This window comes from Mustela lutreola, chromosome 8 (genome assembly GCF_030435805.1).
Source record: "Mustela lutreola isolate mMusLut2 chromosome 8, mMusLut2.pri, whole genome shotgun sequence".
Lineage (NCBI taxonomy): Eukaryota > Metazoa > Chordata > Mammalia > Carnivora > Mustelidae > Mustela > Mustela lutreola.
Window position 1 is genome coordinate 147,106,779 of NC_081297.1, and position 13,872 is coordinate 147,120,650.

The 13,872-nt window shown below is 60.3% G+C and overlaps 1 protein-coding gene across 4 annotated transcripts in view; it reads right to left on the reverse strand.

Annotated features, from left to right (window-relative positions):
• PHF21B (PHD finger protein 21B) overlaps positions 1-13,872 on the reverse strand; it is an 81,774-nt gene that overhangs the window by 16,384 nt on the left and 51,518 nt on the right. For 3 of the 4 annotated variants that reach the window (XM_059187225.1, XM_059187227.1, XM_059187223.1), the window contains 3 exons: positions 6,832-6,924; positions 4,123-4,473; positions 1,857-1,997 (listed from right to left, as the gene is read on the reverse strand). In XM_059187225.1, coding sequence (XP_059043208.1) covers positions 1,857-1,997; positions 4,123-4,473; positions 6,832-6,924 — 585 coding nt within the window. Of the gene's footprint in view, positions 1-1,856; positions 1,998-4,122; positions 4,474-6,831; positions 6,925-12,045; positions 12,143-12,371; positions 12,518-13,872 lie in introns of those variants that run through there. The other variant, XM_059187226.1, reaches the window with a different exon arrangement.

Here is a 13,872-nt window from a genome sequence, read left to right on the forward strand (position 1 = left end):
AGCCACCGACTGTCACCAGCTACCTCTGGGCTCCAAAGGGCTCATCTGAGGAAGTTTCTGGGGCAGCTGCCACTCTGGCCTCAAGGGCTCCTGACCTGGGTTCTTCATGAACAGGTTTCAAAGACGCCACCAAGCCCCGCGTCAGCACCACACAATGCTCCCAGATCTCTTTAAAAAGAAAGTTTAATAAGGATTTTTACGCCAGGACATGTTGTAATTACAAGTTCTATGTAAGTCATTACATGTATTTACACTAATTATGTTGTTAAATGTAATTATGCTAATTGTATAAACGCACCATAGCTGGATTCCATGTACTTTGGGAGAGCGCAGAGGATCCACCCAGAAAACCTACGACGGTGCAGTGGGTGCGAGGCAGCCCCGCGGGAGGACGGAGGGGTGCGCGGGGGAGCCTCGGGCTGCAAGCTGGCCTGGGGCTCACCGTGCAGACGGCAGGTGCTCCCACGGCACCAAGGGATGAAACTGAGTGCCTCTGGAGATCAACGGGGCTGGGGCCGCAGACCAAACTTTGTTGCATCTCAGCCTCAGTGAGTGGTGGGCTCTGACTCCCTACAGGCTTTTTGGACACTCTCCTGCTCCAAGACATTCTGTGGCTCCCCAGTGCCCAGGGTCTAAAGTTCCACCTTGGCAGCCTGCATGCGGGTCCTCCAGGATGAGGCTCTGGTGCCCCTCAAGCTGTGTTCAGAATTTCTCATGCGTTCGTGCTGCCCGGGCTCCCAGTAGACCAGCTGACTCCCCTGAGCCTGCTAAGGGCCTTCCCACCTTCCATGTGACTGCCTGGGGAGCGCCCTCTGCACCATACACCATTCCCCACACCTCTGCCCCTCTGTTGAGGCCCCATCTGCTCCCTGGGCCCTGCCGACCCCAGCCCTCCTCTGCAGAGCCTTCGCAGGTCCTCCTGGCTGCAAACACGCTCTCCCCTTCTCCCCCAGCTCTGGATTTGCGATTCTCTGACGATGCTTGAGTTTTTTTTAGCCAAAGTTGAAGTCCTACTGGTCATACCAGGAGCAGCGAGGTCCCCTAGGGCCAGGACTCTATCTGCCCCATCTCGGCATCCCAAGCCTCAACACGGAACCTGGCACCCAGCCAACCCTAAGACGTGTCTGATGAATGATGAAGGGATGAAAGACTGACTTCTTCCGATACCGACAGCATATTGATAAAAAGAATCCTTAGGAGCTCTAGGAGCCCCATGGGGCCTCTTCTGCCCACTGAGGAGAGGTGGTCAGGGAAGGCTGCCTGGAGAAGGGGACGTGTGAAGTAAATCTTACAGGATGAATGAGTATTGGGTAGGGAGAGAAGGGGGGGGCCCAGGTGAGGCCAAATGCATGGGAAAAGGCCCAAAGCATTGACTGTGACCCAGGAGGGCAGAGGACACAAGAGGAACACAAGAGGGGTCACCTGCTAGGACCAGAAGTTACCAAAGAGCTACTGGCCTCTACACTCCCACAGAGCAGGGGCTTCTGTGCTAACCATGGATTAGGACAGCACCACGAGGGCCCACATATCCCTCCTCCCTCCGGGGGTAGGTGGGGAGATGGCACGAATGCACAACTTCTGGGAAGTTCTATAGGTACTCTCAGGAGTCAGCTGCCCCTCCCGCGCCAGCCCTGGCTGCAGCTGACTTCTAAAGCATCTGCGGTCTCGCTCTGCCTGCCCTCAGATGCTCAAGAGTAGCCACAGGCAGGGAAAAGAGGCAGCGTCACGGCAGCGCCACGTGGTGCCAAGAGCCCTGCCTCCTGCCGGAGGAGACCCTGAGCCATGGATCCTCCCGGCTGTGCCCTGCGCTGTTGTCCCCGCCTCCCACAGCGACGCCCAGAGCCCAGCCACCCTACCTCGGGGTTCTCCTGGCTCGGGGGCCGGTCCTCCTCCTTCTTTTTGGTCGCCTGAGCTCCCTGAGATGGCTCCTCCGTGGGCGGCCGCGGCTCCGCCGTGCTCTCGGGCTGCGTCTGCACCTGAGGCTGGATGATGATGACCTGGAAGGCGGGGCAGGGGCGCGGGGTGAGGGGGGCAGCCGCAGAGGGAGAGGAGAGCTGGGAGGGCCGGACCGGCATGGGGCCTTGGAAGGCAGAGTTACAGAGCAACGAGGCAGCCTGCACCAAGCCCTCCCGTCCAGCAGGCGCCTGCACCCGGGGTGGGCGCCTCCAGACAACCCTTTAGGCAGGAGGGTCTGCCTGAGAATGAGCCTGGTTGCCTAGAACCCCGAGGGGACTGGGTTCAGTCCTGTGCTACCGCATCACAGCTGTGTGACCTCAGGGCGGTCACTTTGCCTCTCTGAGCCTCACCTTCCTCGCAATCCTCCCTCCAGGGCAGTGGTGAAGACTCAGGAAGCAAAGACTCAGGAGAGCTTGGTTTCTTCATCCCCAGCTCAAGTGCAGCGAAACTGAGGCCAAGAGGGCTCAGCTTTGCCACCTGAGGTCATCAGGGGTCTGTCCGAGTACACTGCCCGGTCTGTCCCCTCCCCAGCCTGCTGTGTGCCCGAGGCTTTCAAACATGGCCTGGGGAATAGGGGTGGGGAAGGGGGAGGTGGACTCCAGATCCTGCTCAGCACGGCCCAGAGTGGCCCTACATTGTCAGCTGTCCTCGGGGGTCACAGCTATTGTTTGGTTTGATGGAAGGGTCTGAGGCTGAGAACCTGAAAACAGCTTACACAGCCCAGCCGCTCCCTGCGGCAGACGCCCCTCCATCGGGGCCTCGATGACTTTATTCATCTTTTGGACGGGAAACTGGGGAGGAACCATAATCTCTCCTGGATCCAGGGGAAGGAATTCACCAGGAACAGTCAACCAGGGTTGCACCCAAGCCAAGAATAACCTGACCTTGTATTTGTTTCCCCTAAGAATGTGACCATCTTGTGAATTTGAGGCTTCTAAACAGGAAGGAAAAAAGGCACCCATTTTCCTGCTCACTTATGGGAGACTCTTTGCTCTTCTTTTTATCACAATTTTAAATCCTTAGAATTCTCTGGATGGAAAAAAAAAATGCCCCTCTTTATATTCATAGGAAGAAAACCATTAAGATCCCCAGTAGAAAATGGCAAAAAATATTCTCAAACATGTCACACAGAAGGAGACAGAATTCTTGAAAAGTATGGGGGAAACATCCAAGCTTCCTAATAACCCAAGGAATTCAACTTTGAACAGCGAGCATCTGTTTGTACCAATTAAATGAGCAAAATGTGTTTAAAATGACAGCCCTGAATGCTGGTGAGCTTGCAGTGAAAAGGGCAAATGCATCCCACAAAAGGCACCCCACAGACACCCGCTAAGTGCGCCCGGGGACCAGGTATGGTCCCGAAGAGCGGCTCCCCATCCTGGGATGATGGAGAACCCCCAGGGCTCCCGTCCACAGGTGGGAGGACCCAGAAGCGTAGTGCGCCCAGACACACACCGTGTGCCGTAAAATCTGGGCACTCGGAAGTGGAGCACCAGCTTTCAGGCTGGGAATTAGGAGGGATGCTGGCCCCAGACAAGAGGGGGTGCAGCCTGGCAGGCCCCAAACTGGGCACAGAGGAAAGGAGGCTAAGAGAGGTGGTACCTTTCTCGCAGCCCCACAGCCCCGAAGGCCTGACCTTACAACCTCCACGAGCTCAGAGGGGGACAGGGAGAGGACCTCAGTCTCCTTTTAAATCTCGGCAAGAAATCACGGACTTTCCATTCGGGCCCTGGGCTTTCCCCAAAGTCCTCGGCTATCCGACCACACCAGCCAGAGGCCCTGCACCAGCACAGGCATCGTCCGGCCACACTTCCTACTGATTAATTCATGATTCCGAAGAGGAAAGTAATTCACTCACGGACCAGTCCTCCTTTTCCCCTGGTGTTCACCGTCCAGCCGTGCATTCCCTCAGTGACACACACACTCTCCTGCATCGTGTCACGCACCTGCCGACCCGTACCCACCCCCCGCCCCGCTCACACCGCCCTCCGACCGCCGGGTCGCTGGCTCCCTCCGTACTCCTCCGCAGCCCAGTCTTGCCAGCGTGGACACCCTCGGGGACCGCCCACTCACACCCCATTCATTCGAGGGCTTCTGGGTCCTTCCGCCAACCACGCACCCGCTCTGCTGGGGCAGCCGCCTCCTGGTGAGCCGGCACACACCCACCTTCTTGTCGGCGCTGATGAGGAGGGGCTGGACCTTGACGCTGTCGCTGACCACAGACACCGCGGTGCTGGGGGCGATGGCGGCGGCATTGCTGGGGGCGGTGGAGATGATGGCGTAAGCCACCCCGGCACTGCTCAGGGGAGAGGCGACGGCGGCGGGCTCAGCGAGGGCCTGGGGCTGGCTGCCGGGCGCTGGCACATGGCTCACGGTGTTGTTGGCGGTGGGGAGGGCTGGGCTGGGGTTCTTGATACTGACCACGGTGGCCTTCTGGAATGTCGGGGGCTGCTTGGGCGGCCGGTCCCGGCCTGGGGTGACGGGGAGGCTGTCTGGAATCAGAGTCTTTGGCCTAACCTGGGGAGGGAGGGACAGGGGCACGGTCACAGACACACAAGCAGGCAGAGGGGGCGGCCCTGAACAGACCCGGCACTCAGGACAGATGCCCCCTCCCCAGGCACTGACACGGCCAGGCTCAGAGACCTCCCACGCTAGAGGGGAGGGGACAGCAGTGGAGAGGCCCTGAGGCTCATCTCTGGGCCCGAGCCCGTTCGGCTCAACTCAGACAAAACGGTGAAGAACCAGGGAGGGGGATGGGAAAGCTGCCTGTGGACCAGTCAGGGGCCTTCTGACTCCAGCTGCAAAGCAGCAAGCTCCCTCTGACGCCAGAAGCCCAGAGCACTGTTGCTGGGATGGTGACCAGGAGAGGCCGTGGGGGCTCTTGGCCCGGCTCGGTGGGCTCCTTGGTCTGGGCGGGGCATGCAGTGAGTTAAAGCCGGTGCAGGAGGCTAGGACGTGGTTAGGCCAGGGGTCCGGACGGCTCGATCTGGGCCGATCCCCCCTCCAGCGCCTGTGGTGTCGGGCACGCACCTCCTCGGTGCGCCGGGGGGTTGGGGGGGGCACACACAAAGTGTTGTGTGCGTCCCAGCATTCCTGTGACCAGAAACGAGCCTCACGCCGACCCCGTGAGATCTGCGCCAGGGCCACCTCCTTGGGGACGAGCAGGCCGAAGAGGACTTGCCCTGCCTTGCTCATGTGAGCCCCGCTGTGACCGCACTGCCAAGCTGCCATGCGGCCGATTCTACAGATGAGCAAACGGAGGCCTGGAGAAGAAGTGACTGAGCCCCGGAGAAAACGATGCCCCAGACGTCACTGCTGGGGCAGCGGGACGCGCACTCAGGACTCCCACAGGCCTGCCTTGTGTCCACGAGGGCTGGCGGTGTCGGCCACACCCATCACCCTCACCCATCACCAGTGACCCCGTGGAGGGAGGGGTCAGGGTGGCTCCCTCAGGGCTCTCTGACCCGGGGTAGGTCATGTCAGGTGCCCCGGGCCCCTCAGCAGGCCGGCGCCCTCTCTGCCTGCTCCTCTCCAGGGTCCGCCGCCGAGCTGGCCTCTATGCAAGGGTCCCTCCCTTCCCCTTCCAGGTGGGGTCTCCGCCACAAGGGCCTCCCACCATCAGGGGACCCGCCAAGTCGTATAATCCTGTCCTGCTCTGTCCTTGGGGTCAGGATCAGAGCCTGACACCAACACCAATACTGAACGTGGGAACCTCGGACGGCCGCCAACTTGGGGACAGCTGTGCTCTGACTCTGCAGGGGACAGGTGGGGACCGATGGGGAGAGGGCTGGTTAAGGAGAATCACCCGCTGTGAGGTCAAGGGAGGCAGGAACTCTGCTGTCGGTCCCTCCTACCCCGGTCACTCTGGGTTCAACACCACGTGACCCCAACTCTGCACGTCGGGGAGCTGTGTCCAGGCTGCAGGGGCTGGGCTCTAAGCACGGGGGCCTCCAATCCAGAGAAAACCTATTCAGGGGACCCCAGAGCTCGTGACTTTCAGCTGGTGCCACTTGGAGACAAGCTGGGTGCAGACCCAGGCCAGGCCTGCTCCCACGGGGGCCCCTGGGGGGCCTTCCCTGCCCTCCATGCTCTCTTCCTTCTCTGGGCCTAGTGGGAGTCAGCACAGGTGGGTTCCTGGGAAAGGCTGCCCCTCGGACAAGAGCTGCCGTGCATCACCCCCGAGCGTGGGGCGTCTGTCAGGAACTGTCCTCACCTCCAAGCCCCCAGTGTATAGAGTACACAGCACGCGCTCAACAAGACTGAGCGCTGGTTAATCGCCAGCAGGCGTAGTCTCACGGGCACCGGGCCACCTGATTCAGCTTCATGGCCACCAAGGAGGCCCCTGCACCAGCCCCTCTGCAGGAGGGGAGACTCAGCCCAGGAAGGTTAAGAGGCTGAAGCTTGGAGCCTGGTCAAGGATGCCGTGGACGGGACCCAGGGCGCCTGGCTCAGCATCTCGCTGCCTCTCCAGATGAGCCATCTTATGCAGGGTTTCCTGCACTGTCTAAACCTGACTCCGACCCAGGGTTCAGAATCTCTATTACCTCGTGACCCCGCCCAGAAATAAGCTCACCAAACCACACTGAAGGTGCGTCTTGATATTTTGTCGTACTCTAGTCTGCCTTTGTTTATTCCATTAAAGAAAAGAAAAAATCCTGGGTCCTGACCCACTGAAATGATTTTGCAATTCCTCATGATAAAAACCGGGTCTCACTGGAACGGGTCTCCTCCTCTGACGGGCAGATGAATCAGGACCGTGAAGGGACACGCCCAAGCAGGTCCTTGCCCAGCGCAGTGGCCACCTCAAACCTCAGTGCTTGGGGGCTGGGGACAGACAGACAGATCCCCCCCGGGGCCCTCCCATGAGCTGCTTACCTGAGGTAGCACCGCCGCTCCTTGCCCGGCCAGCCTCTGCAAGGAGCTGACCTGAGGACCTGTGACAGGCACTGCAGTGATGGCTCCCAAAGCCTGGAAGACAGGAGGGGGCACTGAGCCGGGACCGGGACGCTGCGCGGAGGCCACCGGGGCTATCTGGCAGGTGCATGACTCCTGCCACCTGGCTGTATGGGGGACAGCACCCTGGAGGCATAAACTGGGCTACATCAGGAGTTCACAACCATGGAAGTATGTTTTTGTCACACAGAACATTCTGGAAGCCAGAGAAAGAAACAGGATGGCGCCGTCCCAAAGATACTTGGTCCTTGGCTTCCTTTTTTACAAGTAAGGATTGTTTATATCGATACCCGTCTACTAAAAAACCAACGAAAATTAACGTTAATCCATACCTTGCTCCATTATTTTTAAAAACAACAACAAAATGGAACAGAGACCTAAAGGTAGAGCCTAGAAAACTCGAAGAATGACAAAACTAGAAAAAAGACACAGAAGAAAAATCTGTGGGACTCTAGGTTAGGCAGAGAGCCTTAGCTGTGACCCCAATACTCAGACCATAGAAGACAAATCAACGACCTGGACGACAGGAGAATTTAGGAGCTCCTGAAGCTTATATGTGAATAGAGTGCAAAGCCCCGGACCGGGAACACACACTTGCGAGTCACGTGCCTGACAGAGACTGGCACCTGGTCTGCCAGAAGAGCTCTCAAAATGCCATAATCACAGGGGTGCCTGGGGGGCTCAGTCATTAAGCGTCTGCCTTCAGCTCAGGTCATGATCCCGGGGGGGGGGGGGGCCCTGGGATTGAGCTCAGCAGGAAGCCCGCTCCCCCCCTCCCTCTGCCCCTCCCTCCAGCTTGTGCTCCCTCCCCACACCTCAAACAAAAACACAGTCATCAAAGAACAACCCAATTAAAACAACCAACACAAGATTTGAGCAGACACTTCGCGAGGGAAGACGCGCACACGACAAGATGCCACCAGCGTGAGGTATTAGAGAAATGCGAGTTAAAACCAGGGCGAGGGCCCACGACCACCTCCTCGCCTCCTGACGGCCGCATTCGGAAAGACGGCCCGAATCAGGAGTTGGCGCTCACGTACGGCAGCTCGGCCACTGCCCTTGGGAACATAAAATGATACAAGAACACGGCAGAACAGCTCGGCCATCTCTCAGAAAATTCCACGTACGTATACTGCTATGGGCTGAATGTTTGTATTTCCCTCCCAAAAATTCTTGTGCTGAAATTCTGAGGCCCCCGGGGATGATGGATGTGGACAAGGAGCCTTGAGAGGGGATGGTCATGGAGGCTTGCTCCCCCCCTCTGGGCAGCGGGTAGATAGGTCAAGGAGGGGCTTAAGCCAGGAGGGTGGAGTCTTACGAACGGAAGGGGATCAATGTCTTGTAAAAACAAGGCTCCAGGGGAACCAGAAGCCCCTGGCCCCAAGGGACGCAGTGAGAAGTCGCCAGCGCCAAGAGGGCCCTTGCCCGAGCTCAGATCTGGAGCGTCCGTGGGGGACGTGCCGCAGCAGACCAGCCCGGGAATGCTGGCACCAGCTCTGCTGCAGCGGCCTGGCACGGGAACGGGCCACAGCCCGACAGCCAGTGCCACCTGCAGAGGAATGTCACTCGGCGACCCAAAGGAAGGAGCTGCCGATACCCCAGCGGCAGGGAGGAACCTCGGGACGATCCGGCTGAAGGGAGGGAGCGAGGCACGAAATTTTTTTAAAAAGGAGGACAGGTGGCAGGATGCCGTTGCTATACAACTCCAGAAGCAGCAAACGGATCTCCAGGATCCGGGAGACGGGTCAGGGGTTAAGAGGCGGTGGGGGGATGGGAGGAACAGATGACGCAAGACACTGGGCACCTGTTCACCCTCTTGATCCTGGTGCCAGTTTCGTCCGTTCCCGGAGGACACAGCGGAGCAGCCACGAACCACGGGGCAGCTTCTCCGATTGTGGGACGGCGCCTCCCGCCTCTCGGATTTGCCACCTGCCCCACGGGGGCTCGTGTCCTTCAAGCCCGCTGCCCGCCTCACTGCGCGGGGCCAAACCCCCACGGGTCGCTGGGAATCCGCTGCGGACATTTGTCAGAACACAGCTCTACGTGCAAGGCGGAGAGCACTGAAGCAGACGTGGTCCCCCCGCGAGGACGCCTCTCGCTCCCGTCCTCCGTCTCGCAGTCCGACGCCCACATTTTTAAAGATTCTGCTCCACCTTCCGCGAGGGGGCGAGTGTAGAAGGTTCTGCCGTCCCCGGCGCAGGCCTGCGGGCGAACCGGCATCACTCGGATCCCTGGGCCGACCCAGGCGTGCCCGGGTGGAGGCAGGCACGGAGCCCCGTCTGACTCCCGAGCTTCCAGGGCCTTCTGCCAACCTGGGCACCACAGGCTGAGAGGAAGCCGGCCTGTGCCCTCTCGCAGGCTCTGCATCAGAGTCCCACACGGGGTGCTAGATGTCACCAGGGAATGATGCTGTATGGTCCCTGGGGAGCAAGGGACGCCGGCATAGATGGGGCCGGACAGAAGACCCTGGGTGGCAGAACTAGGCACACACGTCCATCACCGACAGAAACCGAAGAACAGGCGCCCATCGACTTTCCCTGGGAATTCCGCCCGCTTGAATGCCCCCCAAACAAGTCCCCCAGATGCCGCCTGCCTCTGAGGGGCGGGGAAGCCCTTGCAGATGAGAGCTGAGCGCCGCCGTGTGTCTCTTCTGGGGGTGTCCCTGTGCACAGCCCTTCGTTCCTCTGGGTGTCCACTCTGGTGCACGTGTCTCTGTTCTGGGCACTCTTCTGGCTCTCTGCCCACGCGCCCTGGGCTCCAAGCCCTTCATTCCTGGTCGGCACTTAGCTCTCTACCACGCTGGGGACCTCCATCCGCGCGCCTTAGGAATTTACCATCAGGGAGCAGAAGGACGGGGACCCAGAGAGACTCGGGTGGATGGAAGCTGCTGGATGGAGGCAGAGGCCCGAGGTCGGGATGGGTAGCGGCGGGGAGGGAAGGACGGGGAACTTTGCTGACCTCATTCTCCACACTCAGTTATCGAGAGACACAATAAGCCATGGACGCCTGGGGGCCACCCACAGAACAAACGGCCTTCACCTGCGGACCCCATCAGCGGAAATACCGTCGGACTCCACCGTACCCCAGCCTGACGGCAGCAGGCACGCTGCTGCCGGGGCCGAGCTGGTGCCTGACCACGCCACGGCATGTTGGGGTCCCTCTGTGCCAGGGCATCGGGAGGGGCCCTGAACACGGGACGGCTCCCGGGTCGAAGCCCAAAGTCCCGGGCTTTTAGGAGGAGTCTGCTACCCAGCGGGGCTGCCAAGCCGGGTCCCTCCACTTCCCGCTTCTGGGAACGGTGCGTTTCGTCCGGGAACACCGGCGAACACCCCGCCCGAGGCAGGCTTCAGGCCCTCTCCCGGCCCATCTACTCATGTCTCTCTGAGGTCGGGCCCCGGAGTGCGGTCTTCCACGTCCTTACAAAGCTTTAATTAACGAGCTGAAGGACATTTTATCTGGCAGGGGCTGACCTTTCTGCTCCGCGTCTGAATTTATCGATACCAGCAGAAACAATCACCTCGGCAGCTCCTTCATGAGCCTCACGCAGTTTATAGCCACACTTGCGTCAAGATAAACGAGCTCCCGAGCACTGCACTTACCGCTCTAAGCATCTTAATAGGAGAAAAAAGGGCCATAAAAGTCAAAGATAACTTCAAATTTTTCCTGCATCGGTGGAGTCCCTGGGGCAGCCTCAGAGAAGCTCCGACGCGGCCAGACAGGTATCGGGGGTCACAGCTGCCTGTCCACGTGCTGGGGACAGGCTGGCTCTGACACCAACGGCACGTGGCCCCCAGGATCTCTGTGGTCCCAGGAACTGAGTGGTGGGCCCGGCCTCGCAACGGCTGCTCCATCCCAGCCCCAGACCTGACGGATCAGAACCGGCTTGTACCTCTCGGCTCCCCCGCGGGGATGGCAGCTTCTGGTAGGCCCAGAGCCCAGGTTCTGGCCCAAGCGGGAACTCAGTGAAGGTGTGGGAGGTCCGTCATCAGACAGGGACGGTCTCAGGCCTCCAGGGCCCAACCCGGTGACCCTGCCAGCGGCGCTCAGGCAGCTGCCCAGGGACGGGGCCTCTTCTTCACACGTGCAATCACAGCCACACAGAGTCTCGCGAACACAGTGGGCCCGCCACCCGGTACCCCCACGGGCAGCAGACCTGAGCCCACTCTCAGTACACGTGCAAACTTGCTCCCCGCCCTCCAAAACAACTCCAGGCCTCACAGAGCTGCCCTCTCAATGGGACCAATCGGGTTTCTGAGGTCACCCCGTCCCTGCCATGTAAATGTGTTCCCGAAGGAGACAGAAATCCAGCCGTGGGGGCTGCCCCGCCTCCAGGACAGAAGTGGACAACCCATGCAGCTCCTCGAGCCAGGAATGGTGCAGGGGGCACGGGCACGGGGTCCCAGGGAGCCTCTCCCCCACACCACTTCAGGGACAGGAGGGACAGGGGGGAGGAGGAACAACCAGCACAAGTACTGGCCGGGTGGCACGGTTGTGTGTGTACGGTGTGGCCAGTGACCAGAACGGAAAGTGACCCTGTGAGGGGGACCGAGACGAGGCTGGGTCACAGGATGACCCTTAAGGACCTCAGAATTCATCACAGGAGCAGTGGCCCTGTGGAAGGAGGGTCCACTGCCCAGAGACGGGCGTGACTTGAACCTTATCTGAACCGATGTGTCACAGACGAGGGAACAGGCCAGTGGGGCTATGGTTTGTCGGGCACCCGGTTCAGTGAACGGCAGAGCCAGGGTCCGGGTGGGGCCTCCCCCACAGCCCTCTGCCCAGTGTGGACCCACTGTGGACCCAGGGGTAGGAGCTGCCCGGGGCCCCCTGCCTGTGTCCACACATGTCCCCTGTGACCTCCACTCACCTCAGCTGGGAGGGCACTGTCCAGGAGGGGACACCAGGAGGTCTAGAATGCCCCCTGCTGTGACACAGCTCTGAGGACAGCAGGGAGGCCATGCTCCTGCTTCCCGCACCCCACGCGGCTCCCACCTCCCACAGCTGGGTGGAAAAGCGGGGCGGCAGCCCTGGGCCTCCAGAGCCACCCAAAAGCCCCCCGGGAGGTGGCCTGGCCTCCCGCCCCTCCACGCGAGCCGCATGGTTGTGTGTCTTCTCCGCTTGTGATTTTCCTCTCACCTTCCGAGAGTGGCCGCGACGTGGGGCAAACAACACAACAGACCGCCAACGTCGGGAAGCGCCAATACACAGGAATACAACCGAGGCACCACTTTCGCTGTGGGGGGAAGCGGTTTACTACTCACCAGTGAACTCCACCAGCCGCCTTTACCACTGCGGGGGAGGACCCGGGGAACTCCGGGTGCGGCAGGCGTGCCCCCGCTCCGTCTGGCCGCGACCGCCCTTCCAGCCTGTGGCCCCCATGCCAGCTCCCGCTGACCCCAAGCCCGTCCATGTGGGACCCTCAGGGGCCACGGGGGTTCGTGTGCAAGCCCAGGGAAACGTACACCTCTTTTCGCTGCCTCATCCTGGGAGTCCCGGCTGCCCCGACCTTGTCGTCTGGGTCTACACCTGGGACTGGGCACACACACTGGAGCCACGGGCACCCGTCGGGCCAGCCAGCATGCGTGCAAATTTCATTCCCCTACAGGCTTGCGTGCTAAGAAGTGTCCCTCCGGTCTGAAGCAAGGGGAATGAGAGGAGGCTTGGATCATTCCAATGACTCCTCCACTCACAGATGTGCACCAAGGGCCCACCGAGGCAAGCAAGAAGAGAGGGAGAGGCTGGCATGCAGACGGTGGCAGCAGGGCTGCCTGATGATACCCAGCTCTGCAGTTCACCTTCCAGACACACACCCCAGGGCCACACGTGCCCGCGTGCCAGGGACACAGATGGGAGTGGCTTCAGGACAGCACCTGCCTCAGGGAGAAAACAGACTGTCCACTGGCAGGGATGGAGCAGCTCCGATGTCCTCATGGTGGGGAACATTCTCGGCTCCCAGCAGCCAGAGAGATGAGCCACAAGTACACACGTCACCACAGAGCCTGGGGACATGCCCTGGGTGACACGCATAAGGGCTCCCAACCACCTCACACCATTCACGTCTAGCAAGCCCCACCCGACTGTGAGGTTTGCTGATAAACAGTAAACACACAAAACCGATTCATGATCATAGCTGCCCTTGCCTAGGGGAGGGGGTGCGTGGAGGACACCTACTCCTTCTGTGTGTTTCACCTCTTCACAAAACGATCAGAGTAAACGTGACAAGATGCCCGTTTACCCGCTTGGGCAGAGACCATATGGAAATTCACTGCAGTTCCCTCTGTGTATCCATAGTTTAAAAATAAGCATAAACGGAGGCAGAGGGGGCTCTGCAGAGGGAAGTGGGAAGCCTTCCTGGAGGAGGTGATGTCTTAGCTGGGCCTTGAAGGATGGACCAGAATGTTCAGGTGGGCAGCCAGGTAAGTGCGTGGTAATCAGGAGGGACCAGCGGGTAGTAGGAGGGTTGAGGGCACCAGAAGCAGGGGCATCGAGGGGCTCTAAGTGCAGGGGACTGGACCACAAAGCCAAAAGCGGGTAGTGAAGGAGGAATGGAGGGCCAGGCAGGGCCTTGAATGCCACACGCAGGAGCTCGGCCATCCCCCGTGGGTGCCTGGGAGCCACTGGCCGTGGTAGACTCTTGGATGGTGTAGCCAGGGCAGGACAGGGACTTCTGGGTGGAGGTCAGACCAGAGGCCAGCTGGGAAGGTGCAGACCACAGGCCGTGGCAGAGTCCTCTGGGGCAGACAGGATGTGGGTCTCCTCTCCTCTCGCGTGATGGATTGCTGGCGGGCCAAGCTTCCGAGCAGCTCACAGCGGTGCAGAGGCCTGTCCAGCTCTCCCCCAGGACTGGCCATGTTGGGAGGTTCTTGCCCAGGGGCACCGACACCTGCCAACCCAGCCCTGGGCATTCTGTTCTCTCCTGGGTTCTGTGAGGGGTCCGTCCCCAATGCACAGCAGCTCCCGGGA